Source organism: Leucopleurus acutus (assembly GCF_964270905.1).
Source record: "Leucopleurus acutus genome assembly, chromosome: 11".
Taxonomy (NCBI): domain Eukaryota; kingdom Metazoa; phylum Chordata; class Mammalia; order Artiodactyla; family Delphinidae; genus Leucopleurus; species Leucopleurus acutus.
In genome coordinates this window covers 41,825,057-41,842,889 of record NC_139152.1, presented here as the reverse complement: position 1 = coordinate 41,842,889, position 17,833 = coordinate 41,825,057, and the positions used below count along the sequence as shown (strand labels likewise).

The window sequence follows — 17,833 nt, the reverse complement described above, 5'->3', positions numbered from 1 at the left end:
CTGCCTGCCAATGCAGGGGACATGGGTTCGTGCCCCGGTCCGGGAAGATCCCACATGCCGCGGTGCGGCTGGGCCCGTGAGCCATGGCCGCTGAGCCTGCGTGTCCGGAGCCTGTGCTCCGCAACGGGAGAGGCCACAGCAGTGAGAGGCCCGTGTACCGCAAAAAAAAAAAACAAAACATTTTTTAGATTCAGAGATTCGTTTTAAACTTATACTAGGAATTACTTTCAGTCTCCTTCCCTGCAACACACATTACATACATATATAAATATATATATAAAAAGTCCCATTATCCCTATTTATTCCACTGTCCACTCCCCAGCCCCCTCCTGAGGTAAACATTATTTTGGTGCACAACCTTCCTAATCTTTTCCTATGCTCACACAGATTGATATATAAATATCAAAATAGGTTTATTTACACACATTATAGATACACATCTTTTGATGTTAAATATATATGTTAATACAGAATATTTTCGTTTTTGCAACATATCTTCCTGTACTTGCTTAACATGTGTATTTACCTGGTTGAATTTACTTCTTTGAAGAACTCAACTGTACTGTTCAATACAGTAGCCATGAGCCATGCGTGGCTATTTAAATTAACTAAAATTAAAATAAAAAATTCAGTTCCTCAGTCTCACCAGCCACATGTCACGTGCTCAGTATTCAGATAGTTTAGCAGCTACTGTACTAGACAATGCAAATGCAGAATGTTTGCATCATCAAGTTCTACTGGATCATGCTGCCCTAAATATGACTTGTACTGTACTTACTTCAGTTGTAACATATGAAATATTAGCCCAAGTTTCTTTGTAGTTTTCATAATTCTAATTTTTAATGGGTTTAGAATAATAAACCATTTAATATACCATAACTTTTAACTTGCTAATATGCTGCCTTAAAAAAATTTTTTTGGAAATAGCAATACATGTATATGATTAAAAAAAAAAATTCAGTTTTGTTTAAAATGAAAAGTGAACCTCCCAATTGCCTCTGATCTCTGCTCCTAAGTTTCCTTCCTTGCAACTGCTATTCCCAGTTTCTTATGTGTCCTCACAGAAATATTCTACATATATTCTTAAAATCATATATTCATAACACATTTTAATGAAAGCCTACATGCGCCAGGCCCTGTATACCAAGGTTATAGTTGTGAACTTACATTCCTTGAGAACAGATCATAAATAAGCTAATCTATAATTATATACATTCTATAATTAAGCTACTATATTTTATGGCATTTATACGTAATTATAAAAAGTGAGGATGTAAGGCATGTGAGGATCTGGTGAAGAACGCGCAGGTAGTAGGGATGACACCTCCAAAGATCCTGAGGTAGAAACAAGCTTCATGTGTTAAGGAACAGCAAGAAAGTCTGTGTGGCCAGAATGGCATCAAGTGGTAGGAGATGAGATCAGAGTGGCAGGCAAAGCCAGATCCTGAATGTAATGCTTTGTGGGACCTATTCTAAAGTCACTGGAAGATTCTGAGCAAGAATGGTGTGATCTAATTGACATTTTAAATAAACTGCTTTGGCTGAGATATGAAAAAGTATTAGAGCAAGAATGGAAGCAAGATGACCAATCGGATACTGCAGTAATTCAGATGAGAGTGTAGACTGAGGTGGTGGAGAGGATGACTGGAGATGGTGACAGGTGGTCAGATGGGACACCAATAAAACTTGAAGAACAGGGGTTAGGAGAGGAGGGAGAGATTATCTACAAACGGACACAGCACAAGTGAATTTCTTGGGGTGATGGAGTGTCTTGATTGTGGTGGTGCTTAAGACAGCTCCATGCATTTGTCAAAACTCACAGACTTATACCCTAAAGTAAGTATATCATTTACAAGCCGTGTATCACTTACAAGCTGTATGACTTCAGGGATATTATCTGACTCTCTAAGCCTCGGTTCCCTCATAAATTGATAACTGCCCACCTCACAACAAAGTTGTAAGGAATAAATGAGATAATACTGAAAAAGAACTTTGCATTATTTCTGGCTCAAAATGTTATCCTTTAATAATCATCACTATTAAAGTATGACAGTTTACACACCACTTCTTCAAACAGAAAGGTTAGTTTTTGTGTGTCTATCGGGTGGGAAATTTATTCCTATACGTACTGTACTGTCCGGTGCTAGTCTGATAGATGGGAGTTGGAACAGACATAGAAGTGACAGCAGAAACTCCAGGATTTTCTCCGTCTCCTTTTCTGCCCCGTGTATCTTCAGAAGATAGGTCTTTCAAAATTTTTCTGTGAAAAATAGAACTCTATTATTACTGTTGGTGATGAGGACAGCTTTACAAAGAAATTACTAAACCTTTTAAATCTCAGTAGTCTGGTAGACACCTAAACTCTTATATCAAGGAATCCTTTGTTTAGCACATACTGTGTTTTAGCACAAACTAGACTTTGTTTATTAGCAGGCTGGTTATATTTTAGTTTATGACGACATGAAAAGAGACACTGAGCAAATACCCATACAGAGTGCCTTTCAATATACAAGGCCCTTGTAGAGGTATAAAATGTCTCCTTCCCCTACAGGAGAGATGGCTCCATTGTGAGGTATTTCATTAATTAACAAAGTACTATTCATTTTCTAAATAGTGTCAGTGACCTTTATTAAAAAGATTAAATTTTGGACTTCCCTGGCGGGTCCAGTAGTTCCAGTAGAACAACCTGCGCTTCCACTACAGAGGGCACAGTACGATCCCTGGTTGGGGAACTAAGATCCTGCATGCCACGTGGTGTGGCCAAAAAATTAAAATTAAAATAAAAAAAAATACTACTATAAAGACTGGTGGTTGTCAAGGGGGAGTGAGGTGGGAGAGGGATGGATTGGGAGCTTGGGGTTAGCAGATGCAAACTGGTATATATGGAATGGATAAACAGCAAGGTCCTACTGTATAGCACAGGAAACTATATTCAATATCCTGTGATAGACCATAATGGAAAAGGAGAACCCCATTTTCCTAACTTTGATGGAAAGTACAAAAAAAATACTACTATAAAAATGCAGAGTTATCAGTGATAAATAAAATTGCTTATTTTAACGAGAAGTACATTTGATTCCACAGGGATCCCTCAGACTTGGTTAAAAAAAAAAAGGGGACTCATGGCAAGAATAAGGGGATGGAAAAAGATGCCTTGCTGAAAAGAAAGGTCTTCCAAAACACACCTGGGGATGGAGGGAGCATAATTTTGTTTCTGGGGAAAAAAAGAAAAGGAAAAAAATGTTTACTCAAGAATTCTGTGTTTATTGTAGAAAAATCAGAAAACCTGAACTACTTGTGTGGAAACAATAATAAAAAAGAATCACAAAGGAAAAAAAAAAAACCCTCAGCATTAAAAGGGATCTTTCATGTTACCTATGCTAACCCTCCAGCCAGTGGAGGAATTCTCTAGCATTGCTAACAGCCTCTACTTCCAGGAATAATTCATCTACAACTTCCAAAAAGCAAACTATTCAATTTTTGGATGGTTAGAGCTCATCCTTATTTAGACTCAAAGCTAATTCCACCCAATGAAGCTAGAGAAAGTTAAGCTTTACCCTAATTGGGTTGGCCAAAAAGTTCATTCGGGGTTTTCCATAACATCTCACAGGAAAACCCGAATGAACTTTTTGGCCGACCCAATATATCCATGTCCTTCTTTGCAATATTTGACAACTGCTACAGGTCTTCTTTATTGGAGCCAAATAATTTTAGATCCTTCAGCTGTTCTCTTACCACACATTGAAGATCCTTCTCCAGCTTGGTCTCTTTACTCTGGACAGTCTTCCCACAAAGACCTGCAAGTGTAGACTGTACTAACAGAAGTCCCACACAGAGAGCAAGAGAGGTGGCAGTCCTATAGGACTCTGTGTTAGCCATCTGTAGAATTGTCACAGTGGTTCCTAAACCTGCTTATGTACCAGAATCAGCTGGAGAGGTTTACTGAATTCAGATTCCCAACTGGTAACCCTAATGATCGAGTGGACAGAGCTCCAGAATCCATTTAACAAGCTGCCTGCATGGTCTTAAGCAGCCAGCCTCGCATGAGACTGGGGAACGCTGTGGCCATTTCTTTTTCAATTTTAAGTTATGAAACATTTTGAGCATAAAGAGAAGTACAAAAAATAAAACACCAATGTACCATGTACCAAGAACCATTAGATGGTATTTTGCCATGTTTGCTTTAGATATCTCATTTTTAATAGGAATTAACTTACAGATACACCAAAATGTCACTACCAATTCCTTTCTCTGCTCTTCTCCCCCCTCAAAGAGTACCATTATCTAAATTGTTGTTTACCATTCCCATATATATTACTTTATTTTTACTACATTTTGAGATATTATTTGCCACTGTTTTGCATTCTTCCTCATCCTCCTGCCTCATTCTTGGAGAACCTTAGTCTTTTGGACTTCTCTTTATCTATATTCTTTCTAATGAGCTCATCTGTCCCATAGGCTTGAATACCTTGTGTATACTGATGACCCCTCAAATGATATTTCCTCAACTTCTCTCCTTAACTCGAAACTCCTGTATCCAATTGTGTATTGAATACTTCCACTCAATAGGCACCTCAAAGTTAATACATCCAAATCTAATGTCAGATATCCTTCCACCGCTTGCAGTCTTACCCACGTCAGTAAATATCGACTGTTTTTCAAAAATTTTGGAGTCATTCTCTCTTTCTCACAACCTTTATCCAATTCATAAACAAATCCCATTGTCTCTATCTTGAAAATATATCCAGAATCTTACCCACCCTCATCACCTCCACTGCTACACCCCAGTCCATGCCACCGCCCTCTTGACTGAATAGTAGTAGCCTCTAACAGGTGCTCCTTTAGTCTACCCTTCCCTTGCTACATTCCATTCTCCACACCAATCATCAACAACCAGTCATCTTTTTAAAATGTCAGTCAGATCAAGTCACTCATCTGCAGTGGCTCCCTATCAGAATAAATGACACAGTCTACAAGGCCATAACTTGTCCCTGTGACCTCCCCAACCTCATCTCTGACCACTCTCCCCTTTATATTCACCATTCCCCTGATCTTGCTACCGGATTATCAATTTTACTAATTCTTTTTCCCCCAGAGAACCACCTTTCAGTTATATTATCTCTATTAGTTTTCTCTTTTCAAGTTCATTGACTTCTGCTCTATTTTTCTCCCCTGGCCGTGCCATGCATCTTGCAGGATCTTAGTTCCCCGGCCAGGGATCAAACCCGGGCCCCTGGCAGTGGAAGTGCAGAGTCCTAACCACTGGACCACCAGGGAATTCCCTGATTTCTGCGCTTAATCTCTATTATTTCATTTCTCCTGCTTGCTTTGACCTTATTTTGTTTTTCCCCTAGTTTCTTAAAGTGGAAACTTGTTGATTTGAGACTTTCCTTCTTTTATAAGTTTTTATTTAATAAGGTAAATTTTCCTCTAATTATTTCCCACTGGTTACAGCTCCAGATTTTGATATTTTCATTTTTCATTAAGTTCACAGTGCTTTCTAATTTCCCTTAAGATTTTCTGTTTGGTCCATGGATTATTTCTAAGTGTGTTAATTTCTGTATGTTTGGAGATTTTCCTGTTATCTTTCTTTTACTGGCTTCTAGTCTAATTCAAATATAAAAGAACTTTGCACAATTTCAATTCTTCTAAATTTGTTAAGGTTTGTTATGATCCAGGATGTGGTGTTTCTTGGTGAATGTTCTTTGTGCACGTGGGTAAAGTGTTCTAAAAATGTCAATTAGATCCGACTGGTTGATTGTATTGTTCAGTTGTTCTATAATCTTGCTGAATTTCTGGCTACAAGTTCTGTCGGATACTGAGGTAGGTGTACTCAAATTTTCAGCTATAACTGTGGATTTATTTTGCTTTCCAGTTCTGTAAGTTTTTGATACATGTATTATGAAGCTCTGTTGTTAGATGCGTACCTATTTAGGATTGTTATGTCTTCTTGGTGAACTGACTCCCTCTTTATCTCTAATAATCTTCTTTGCTCTTAAGTCTTATTTTGTTTGCTTTCTTTTCCTTTTCTTTTCTTTTTTTTTTTTCAGTACACGCGCTTCTCACTGTTGTGGCCTCTCCCGTTGTAGAGCACAGGCTCCAGACGCGCAGGCCCAGCGGCCATGGCTCACGGGCCCAGCCGCTCCGCGGCATGTGGGATCTTCCCGGACCGGGGCATGAACCTGTGTCTCCTGCATCTGCAGGCGGACTCTCAACCACTGCGCCACCAGGGAAGCCCTTAAGTCTTATTTTGTATGATATTAATATAGCCAATTTTCTTTTGATTATGTTTTTATTTCTCTTGCTTATATATATAGCAATAGTAGTAATGGCTTATAAGGTATGTATGTTCAGTATTTTGAAGAACTGCCAGATTGTTTCCACAGCCACTGCCCCCCTTACCAACACCTGTTATGGGTTTTTGGTTTGTTTTTGTTTTTTAGGCATCCTACTAGGTTTGAAGTCATATCTCATTATTTTGATTTGCATTAACCTAATGACAAATGATGTTGATCAGTTTTTCACATACTTATTGACCATTTGTATATCTTCTTTGGAGAAATGTTTATTCAAATCTTTTCTTCATTGTTTAACTGGGTTATTTGTCTTAACAATATCTAGTCTTCCAACTGATGAACATGTGATGTCTTTTTGTTTAGATTTTTAAAAATTGTCTCTCAACAAGGTTTTGTAGTTTTCAATACACAAGTATTATACTTCTGTTTTATATAATTTGGATTTATAAATTTAATTGCAAGTATTAAAGTATTTTATACATTTTATGTTATTTTAAGTAGGACTGTTTTCTTAATTTTATTTTTGGATTGTTTATTGCTAGTGTATAGAAAACCAATTGATTTTGTATCCCACAACCCTGCTGAACTTATTTATTAGTTCTATTTTAGTGGATCCTTTGGGATTTTCTATATATGAGATCATTGTTATCTGCAAACTTTTATTTCTTCCTTTCCAATATGCCTTTCATTTCATTTTCTTACCTGATTTCCTGAGTAAAACGTTAAGTAGAAATAGTGAGAGCAGACATCCACAGCCTTGTCTTGTGCCTGACCTTAGGGGGGAAAACATTCAGTCTTCCACCATTAAATATGATGTTAGCTCTGGGCTTTTGTAGATGCACTTTATCAGGCTGAGGAAACTCCCATCAATTTGTTTGATGAGAATTTTTATCATTAAAGGGTACTGGATTTCATCAAATGCTTTTTTGTGTCTCTGTTCAGATGACTATAAGTTTTTGTTTTTATTCTATAAATACGATGTATTACATTAATTGATTTTCAGATGTTAAACCAATTTTGCACTCTGGGATAAATCTTACTCAGTTATGGTGTATAATACCGTCTATATGTTGTTGTACTTGGTTTACTAATATTTTCTTGAGGATTTTTGTGTCTATTTATAATCTGTCTTTTAGTGAGTTTAAGTCATGCTGTCTTAATATAACTACTGATATTGGTTGATCTACCATTTTATTATTTGCTATCTTTTAAAAAAATTCTGCATTCTTTTGGGTTAAGATTTTTCAAAACTCTAATATATCTATTGTGTATTTGACTAAATCTCTTCGTACAGTTTCTTTAGTAGTTGTTCTAGGTGTTACAGTATAGATGCCTAGTCTACTTATAGTCACTATTTTATTCCTTCAAGTGAACCTTAGAAACTTTACCACCATATTAAATCTCTTTATCTTCCCCCATTTATGTTGTAGTTGTCTTACATATTAAAACTGCCTACACTGAAAACCCCATCAAACAGTGTCATTTTTTTCAACCATCAAACATATTTTAAAGAATTTAATAGGAGAGTAGTCCATTATATTTGCCCAGATCTTGCTGTTGCCTTTATTCATTCCTAACCTTCCAAGTTTCTTTTGGTCTTAACTTTCTTAGCAGTTATTTTAGAGCAAGTCTGCTGCCAATGATTTCTCTTAGTTTTCCTTTATCTGAGAATACTTAGTTCACCTCCATTTCTGAGGGTTATTTTCACTAGATAGAGAATTCTGGATTAACAGTTTTCTTTAGCACTTTAAAAATGCTATTTCATTTCTTCTAGCTTGCACAGTTCTTGATGAGAAATCTATAATCATTCACATCATGCCCTTATAAGTAGTGTCATTTTTCTCTGGCTGCTCACAATATTTATGTATTTTTCAGCAGTTTGATTATGACATATGTCTGGGCAGGGATTTCTTTGCATTTTATCTATTTTAAGATTTGCTAAGCTTTTTCAATTTGTAGGTTTCACCGAATTTGGGACCATTTCAGCTATTATTTCTACAAGTATTTTTTCTGCAACATTTTTCTGTTCTATAACTCAAATGACACAGTTTAGATCTTTGGATATTGTCTCACAAGTCCCTGAGAACTAGTTAATTTTTCCAATCTCTATTCTTCAGATTGGATAATCTCCACTGAACTATCTTTGAAGTTGACTCTTTATCTCTGTTCTCCTATTGAATCCGTCCAGTGAGGTTTTGTTTCTGTTAGTGTATTCAGCTCTTAAATTTCTATTTTGTTCTCTTTATATCTTCTGTATTTCGCTAAGAGTTCCTATCTTTCCATTCATTTCAAGAGAATTCACCCTTACTTGTTAGTTAGTTAGAACATTTCAGTAATAGCTCTTTTAAAGTTTTTGTCATATAATTCCAACATCTGGGTCATGTAGGAGATGGCATTTGCTTATAATCTTTTCCCTTACAAGTTAAGATTCTTCCAAGTTCTTTGTATGCCATGTAATGTTAGACATTTTCAATATTATATTAGACTCCTGTTTAAATCCTATGGAGAATTTCTGATATTCTTGTTTTAGCAGGCTATCAGCCTGGTTGCGTCCAAGCTGCAAGTTCTGACCAGCCTTCTGTGGGTCGTGGTTCCATCAATTTCATTTTCAAAGACTATGCAGTGCTATTCAGATTTGGTCCATGTGTGTACCATGTTTGGAACTTGAGCTATGATCCGTCCTATGTATAGTTCAGTTCTCAAAGTCTGTATATGCTAGGAAAGTCCATTTTTATTCCTTATTTGCTAAAAATTTGAGTGGGTGCTGAATTTTATCAAATACTTTTCTGTATTTATTGAGTTCATTGTATATTGTTTCTGCTGATTCTCACTTATAATGGTTTATTTCTTTGTATGTTTGATGATTTGTGACTGTAAATTCATATTTGGTTGATCCTATCTTTGGTAATTTGGAAAGCTTAACTTGGGGAAACTTTGTTTCAGGTGCTCTAGCCTGCTGCAGGGATCTCAGCTTAACACAAAAATCTCAGGTTCGTAGTCCCTTCCTGCAGTAGACCTAAATTAAAGTAATGGGTGTACCTTGGTCTTCATGCTTGCTTCTGCTTCCCATTCTAGTTTCAGCTCATGTATTTGTATGTATATGGTTTTATGTTTATTAGGGTAGGCTGATAAGACATTTCTGTTATTTCCTATAAATGCACAATTCATTAACAAGTATTTATCTAGGAGCTAAATAACTGTTTTGTGCCAAAAGAGCCCCACTATTTGGAAATTAAACTTTTTATCTGTATTCTTTTGCCAGTTACCTCTAACAGTCTAAGGTAAGTCTAAAGGTAGTCGATGTAAGACTCTAGTAGACCATTCCTGTCTTATATATTTCTGCCTGATATATTTCTTTCCATTTGTTTTTGAACTACCCAAATTAATCAATCATTATTAGTATTATTCTAAAAAGTCAATGGTAACTTAAATGAATGTCTTGGTTCACCATTCTTTCTTATATTCACGTTCCTTTTGTTTGGTTTCATTTTCTTCTTCCTGACATGTACCCTTTAGTAATTTCTTAAATCAGTTTGAAATGATTTTAACTTCACCATTATTTATGAGTGATTGTTCAGGTGGGTATATAATTCCAAGGCCAACTGTTACCTTCTCTTGGCATTTAAAGATTTTAGTCCATTGTCTTCTAATATTACCATTCAAAAATCTGTTGTCAGCCTAATGGTCACTCCTTTCGAGGTAATTTGTCTTTGTGGAAGCTTTTAAGATCTTATTTTTATCTTTGGTGCCCTCCAATTTTGCTTCATAAGATATATCTAGATGTAGGTTTAAATTAACTTACATGGTTGGAACCTTGCTTTCTAAGGCTGAGAAATTCATAATGGATTACTTTTTTTTTTTTTTGGCCACACCACGTGGTATGTGGGATCTTAGTTCCCTGACCAGGGATCGAACCCATGCTCCCTGCAGTGGAAGCACGAAGTTTTAACCACTGGACAGCCAGGTTAAGTCCCTGGATTATTTTTTTTATAGTTTCAAATTGAACTCATTTTAGTAGGCTTATTTTTCACCCCCCCAAAAATTCACAGACAAAATTTTTTGTGTATTCAGTAGAGTCCCAATTCCTTAACATGGTAACAAGGTTCTAAGTAATGTGGCTCCTGTTTACCTTTTCTTGCTAAACCACCCCTTCCTCCTTGTACCTTAAAACTGCCAATTCCCAGAACAGGCCAACCTCTTTGATATCATACAATCTACCTTTCATTACACACTGTTCCCTCAGCCTAAGAAGCTCTCTTCCTGCCTTACAAAACCCCTCCCTGCTCCTAGCTCTCAGAATTTATCAGATTGATGATGAACTAAATTACATCTTTTTTTTTTTTTGCGGTACGCGGGCCTCTCACTGTTGTGGCCTCTCCCGTTGCGGAACACAGGCTCTGGACGGGCAGGCTCAGCAGCCAGGGCTCACGGGCCCAGCCGCTCTGCGGCATGTGGGATCTTCCCAGACCGGGGCATGAACCCGTGTCCCCTGCATCGGCAGGCGGACTCTCAACCACTGCGCCACCAGGGAAGCCCTAAATTACATCTTTTATGAAGTCTTTCCTACTTCTTCCGTCAGGCAGGAATGAATACACCCTATAAAAAGTTCTCTCATAACATCGAAAACCTTACTGCATTTGTCTATGTGTTTCAAAAGAGCATTTCATCCTTTTCTGTCTCCCTTTCCTCCTACCATCTAGTCATCAGGTTTGGTCAGTTCTACCACAGAAGTGTCTCAGATCCAGCCATGCCAAAGATACCACACTACCTATATGAAATCACCCAGATTATTTCAAAAGCTTTCTGTCAGTTAGTTGTACTACTTCAGCTTTCTGTTCATTCAACAAGTAATTATTAAGCATCTACTCTCATCTGGTCATTCTGCTAGGCCCTGACGTGACAAAAAATAATAATGCACTGGCCATGCCCATAAATAAACTGGAATTCCAGTAGCATGAGATAAGTACTATAATAGGGGTTAGTAAAAAGATGCCACAGAAGAAAGACCTAACCTGGTCTTGGGAGGCTGAAGAAAAAGTAAACAGAAGGTTTCCAGGAGGAAATGAGGCCTAAAGTATGTGCAGAATGTAGAAGAATGTGTTTTAGCAAAGGGACACACACACAAGGGAAAGACAAAGGCTCAGAGCTAGGAAGCTAAGAAAGGGAACACAAAGTAGTTTAATTCTTTCATATTACTATTAAAGTTAGTAAATATGGATATCTAATACTTTGCCAGAAGATGAGTCTAAATTCCTCTTCAGCACAGCAACTTGGGCCCTTCAAAATCTTGCCCTGTCTCTCTTAACACTTCCCTTCCTATACAAACACATGCTCCTTCTTGATATAATTTGCTTTGCCAGCACCATTCCAACTCATATGGTAATATAACACATGCAGGGTGTGACACGAGTACTCACCTGTAAGATGGGCGCCGTGCTAGGATCCCGTGGGTTTTCTGTGAGGAGCCTATGCTGTCAGATGAGTCCTGAGACTCTTCACTTTCTGATAAAGATGATACCTGAAAAACAGAACTGGTTTTACTATGATGAACAAAGCAGGTAGAAAAAGAATTAAATTTAATTTTTACTTTCAGAAAAAATGATCTGTCTTCTGCCACCCAAATTCCTTTGTCATTAAATCTAAGGTCGAAAAGAAAGAAATAAAAGGAAAAGAGAAAGTTTATTTCAGGAGCCCAAACTAAAGGAACATACAACACAGCAGGCTTAGAACTAAGAAGAAAGTCTATCCCCCAAATAAAGCAATACTACTTCACTAGAGTAGTAAAGATCAGTCTCTATACTGATGCACATTATTCGAAGTTTTTTTTTAATCATTAATGCTGTCTGACTTGGATTCTGGACATGCTAACTTTGAAATGTTATCAGATATCCAACCAATATCTAATTATTAGATAATGAAATTGAGGAGACTGCTGAATATACAAGCCTGTGAGTCAGGGAAGGGGTCTGGGTGAGACATATATTGGAAGTCACAGTTCTTTAGATAGTCCTTAAAGCCACAAGACTCAGTGAGCTCAATAAGGGGATAAATATAGCACAAAACCCAGGGACACTCTAGCAGTAAGAGGTTGGAAAGAACGGGAGGAACCAGCAAATGAGACCAAGAACAAGCCACCATGAGGAATAACTAAATGAGCAAGGTGTCCTTGGAAAACTAGCGAAGACAGTGTATTGAGGAAAAAAGAATAATCAACCATGTCAAATTCTGCTAGCAGGTGAAGTAAAACAAGGACTGAGAACAAGCATTAGATCTGGCAAAGTGGAGGTCACTGGCAAGGGCAGGTACAAACACATGCAACTTAAATATCTGTAATAATTAGCTGTATCTCACTGCACAGTTGAATGAGTTAATACATGTAAAGCACTTAGTGCACGGCACAGCGCAAGCACACAGTAAATGTTAACTCTTATTAATAATAAACCTATTAAAACTAGTTACTACAATAACCATATGCAAGTTTTAAGTTATAATATCTTACAATTGAGGAAACGAGTTATTTTCAATTTTTAAAATGTATTAAATTTCTCAGCATTTTTCTGAAGTTGCATTGTGACACCTGACTTCATCTTCATTAAAAAACATAAACAAAACAGGCTTCTAGAACGGACATAAATTCTCTACCTTACTTACTCTCTACAGAAGGCCTTCCCCTAAACTATGTAGACTCAGATCTTAAATTTCCAGAGAAGCTTGTTTTACATTCTATAGTCTCCTTCAAAAGCAAGTTCTAGTGTACTTCTACTTTTTTGTATCTTAAATCTTTGTCTTTAGATAGGAAAGAAAGATCACAATCTGTAATAATTAAGAAATAATCGCAGTAACGAATAATAAAGTAATAATTAAGGAAGATCTGTCACTTCTTTATTTCCTCATGCACCACAGATATGCCATTTCTAATCTAAATATTAGCTGTTTTCCCTGTCTGTCCCTAAATTTACTCCAAAGCCTCCCACTGAACTCAAGTAAGAAAATCATTTCTAAAACTAAGAGATTCCTTATAACTAAGATCAAGTATTTCTCTTTAATAACAGCACTAATAAGAGTAAAATCTTCATATAAAAACTCAAAAATCCATGCAGCAGTCACCTTTCCTATAGGAAAAAAACCAAAAACAAAGACAAAAACAAAAAACACATAAAGATGCAGCTCTAGAGCTGACAACACTGCCAGACACTGTATACATTCAAGAGGAAAAAATGAGTTATACAGCTTTTCTTCCAGGACAGCTGCTTCTAAAAATGAGAGATGACCAAAGGCATTCTGAGACTCACAGGAGCCAGAAGATAAAATGGGGAGAAAGAGTAAAAAGAAAAGGAATCCAGGATGGCCTTTTCCTCCCTACTGTTGTCAGGTGTAAATATGAAGGCAGATAGATATAAATAAGAACTTCACTATGAGAGAACTTCTTTTATTTGATCACCATAAAGCATAAGGTAGGTACTTTCTTAGTTTGCTAAAATGCTCACATCATCACCCTTTCTTCAGAATTCTCTTTTTCATGAAGGATACCACTAGGATAAAAAGGTGCTTTCCCTTCAGAAAATCTTTCATTTCCTTAAATTCTAAGCAATAACTTCTTCCCAAAATTGCCTTATATTTTTACCGGGTAGTATATACATGAAGCTAGAAGTTCTAAAATCTAATTTCTAAGACAACTTTATTATCTTGTTTTACAATATTATAACTATAGCAACTTCAGTGTGTCCAGAGACTCAGGGTTCAAAAGTCCCCTCTCTCAACCACTAAGTCTTTGAATTTCTGTACCGTTTGCACGTGTGGTGGGTGAATTACAGAAGACTGAGCTGTCTGGATGACCCCCTGAACCTGTACTTGCTCTCCAGGAAGAGGTACAATTGTCACTGGCGCAGATCCTCTTAATGACATCTAAGAACAAATAAAAATTCAATTAACATAATATAATTATACCTGTGCACGTAAGAAAGCTGAGTTCTTAATACTGGAAAATACATTTCAGAGCTTATTATATTTAACCACATCTATTAATCACATATTAAGTATCTTCTGTGGGCAGGAGACTGCATTAGGGGGTTGAGAGTACAAACTAAACAAACAATAAGAGCTATAATATAAGCAGAGAAGTAGACAGCACTGTACTGTGGGAGCAAAGAAAGGGTGCTACTTCAGCTAGTCTTGAAAGATATACAATTCCCTGAAGGTGTGCTTGGGGGATAGGGTTGGAAGGTATTTGGGGCAGAGGAACTGATTGTGTAAAAACATGGTGGCTCTTCAGAACATGTCATTCTGAAGATACCTGGTTAAAAAACAATTAAGAAATCAAGAATCAAAAAGTGAGAGAAATACCAACTTTGGGCAGTATCTTCAAAGAAAAATAAATTATAATTTCATGATTCAATTATTTACTTGAAATATTTTATTTCTGTGGAAAGTAGATGGGGTTTCATGGAAATACCACAATAAAATGCTAAACCAAGAAAAGCCCACCCGTCATCCTTCAAGACTCAGCTCAGGTTCTACCTATTCCAAGAAGCTTTCCCAGATATTTTCAGATCTCTCACCTTCCTCTAGACTATCCTGGTTCATACCATCCATCTTGGGCTTAAATCACAAAATAAAATCCAAGGCTGCTTCTCAAGTCCTGAAAATCACCTTTATGACTCTTTTCTGTGTTTGCATCAGGCCCCCAGAACAATGCCTTATTCTGTTTCATTGAAGGTTCTTTACCCTTTCCCAAGACTGGATTAAATTCCAGTCTCATTATCTCCCAAATGCCCAGGTCAGGGAAATATGTATATAAAACTTTATCCAAATATCAGAAAGGAAATGTAAAAAAACAGTACCTTTTAAAATCACACTTCCCCAAAATAAAATACTTAGGAATAAACCTGACCAAGGAGGTGAAAGACTTATACTCTGAGAACTATAAAACATTAATAAAGGAAACTGAAGATGATTCAAAGAAATGGAAAGATATCCCATGCTCTTGGAAATGAAGAATTAATTTGTTAAAATGGCCATACGACTGAAAGCAATCTAATGTGACCCCTATCAAATTACCCATGACATTTTTCACAGAACTAGAACAAATAATTCTAAAATTCATATGGAACCATAAAAGACCCAGAATTGCCAAAGCAATCCTGAAGAAAAAGAACAGAGCAGGAGGCATAACCCTCCCAGGCTTCAGACAGTACTACAAAGCTACAGTAATCAAGAGTGTGGTATTGGCACAAAGTCAGCCATATGGATCAATGGAACAGAATAGAGAGCCCAGAAATAAACCCACACACCTATGGTCAATTAATCTTTGACAAAAGGGACTTCCCTGGTGGTCCAGTGGTTAAGACTCCAGGCTCCCAATGCAGAGGCCTGGGTTCGATCCCTCGTCAGGGAACTAGACACCACATACGGCAACTAAAGATCCTGCATGTGGCAACAAAGATCCCCTGCAACTAAGACCTGGCGCAGGACTTCCCTGGTGGCGCAGTGGTTAAGAATCCTCCTGCCAATGCAGAGGACATGGGTTTGAGCCCTGGTCCGGGAAGATCCCACATGCCGTGGAGCAACTAAGCCTGTGCGCCACAACTACTGAAGCCCGTGCGCCACAACTACTGAACCCCATGCGCCTAGAGCCTGTGCTCTGCAACAAGAGAAGCCACCACAATGAGAAGCCCATGCACCTCAACAAAGAGAAGCCCCCGCTCGCTGCAACTAGAGGAAGCCTGCACGCAGCAATGACGACCCAACGCAGCCATAAATAAATAAATTGATTAATTAAAAAAACCTGGTGCAGCCAAATAAATAAATATTAAAAAGAAAAATCTTTGACAAAGGAGGCAAGAATATACAATGGGAAAGACAGTCTCTTCAGCAAGTAGTGCTAGGAAGGCTGGACAGCCACATATAAATCAATGAAGTTAGAACACACCCTCTCTTACCATACACAAAAATAAACTCAAAATGGCTTAAAGACTTAAACAAACACATGACACGGTAAAACTCCATGAGAACATAGGCAAAACATTCTCTGATATAAACTGTACCAATGTTTTCTTAGGTCAGTCTCCCAAGGCAATAAAAATAAAAACAAAAATAAACAAATGGGACCTAATCAAACTTACAAGCTTTTGCACAGCAAAGGAAACCATAAGCAAAATGAAAAGATAACCTAAGGAATGGGAGAAAATATTTGCAAATGATGTGACTGACAAAGGTTTACTTTCCAAAATACACAAACAGCTCATACAACTGAACAACAAAAAAACAAACAACCTAATTGAAAATGGGCAGAAGACCTAAATACACATTTCTCCAAAGAAAAAACACAGATGGCCAATAGGCACATGAAAAGATGCTCAACATTGGTAAGAGAGACATGCAAATCAAAATTACAATGAAGGGGAATTCCCTGGCTGCCCAGTGGTTAGGACTCTGTGCTTCCACTGCAGGGGACATGGGTTTGATCCCTGGTTGGGGAACTAAGATCCCACATGCCACATGGTGTGGCCAAAAAAAACCTACAATGGGGTAGCAGCTCACACCAGTCAGAATGGCCATCATTTAAAAGTCTACAAATAACAAATGCTGGAGAGGGTGTGGAGAAAAGGGAACCCTCCTACACTGTTGATGGGAATGTAAGTTGGTGCAGCCACTGTGGAAAACAATATGGAGGTTCCTCAAAACTAAAAAATAGAATTAGCATATGGTTCTGCAATCCCACTCCTGGGCATATATCCAGACAAAACTTTAATTCAAAAAGATACATGCACCCCTATGTTCATAGCAGCACTATTCACAATAGCCAAGACATGGAAAGAACCTAAGTGTCCATTGACAGATGAATGGTAAAGAGATGTGGTACATATAGACAATGGAATACTACTCAGCCGTAAAAAAGAACAAAAATAATGCCATTTGCAGCAACATGGATGCAAATGGATTATCATACTAAGTGAAGTAAATCAGAAAAAGACAAATACCATATGATGTCGCTTATATGTGGAAATATGACACAAATGAACCTATGAAACAAACAGAATCGCAAACAGAACAGACTGGTGGCTGCCAAGGGGAGGGGTTAGGGGAGGGATGGAATGGGAGCTTGTGGTTAGCAGATATAAGCTTTTCTATATAGAATGGATAAACAACAAGGTATACAGTACAGCACAGAGAACTATATTCAATATCCTACGCCAAACCATAATGGAAAAGAATATATAAAAAAATGTATATATATATATGTATAACTGAATCACTTGGCTGTACAGCAGTAATTAACAACACTGTAAATCAACTATACTTCAATTTAAAAAAACAAAACAAAACAAATAACAAAACAAACCAACCTTTATCCAGGTACTGAAAACTGCAGACTTTCAGCACAAACAACTCCATTCAACCTCCCTCACACACACTAAGAGACATGACCAAACTCTACCACAGCTTCTATCAGTTCAAGGCTGAGTCCCTAGGATGACCCAGCCTCCTTAAAATGCCTCCTAGAGAAAGCTCAATGCTGCCAAAATAATTAACTGTTT

The 17,833-nt window shown here is 37.4% G+C and overlaps 1 protein-coding gene across 5 annotated transcripts in view; it reads right to left on the bottom strand.

The window, feature by feature from the left end:
- Positions 1 to 17,833, bottom strand: part of ATF1 (activating transcription factor 1) — a 54,091-nt gene that overhangs the window by 7,298 nt on the left and 28,960 nt on the right. For 4 of the 5 annotated variants that reach the window (XR_014326604.1, XM_082850575.1, XM_082850578.1 and 1 more), the window contains exons 3-5: positions 14,082 to 14,201; positions 11,714 to 11,814; positions 2,130 to 2,260 (exon numbers count right to left, since the gene is read on the bottom strand). Coding sequence is in view for 4 of the 5 variants with exons in the window: in XM_082850575.1 (XP_082706701.1) it covers positions 2,130 to 2,260; positions 11,714 to 11,814; positions 14,082 to 14,201 (352 nt within the window). In the remaining variant the exon portion in view is untranslated. The remainder of the gene's footprint in view (positions 1 to 2,129; positions 2,261 to 11,713; positions 11,815 to 14,081; positions 14,202 to 17,833) is intronic. The other variant, XM_082850577.1, reaches the window with a different exon arrangement.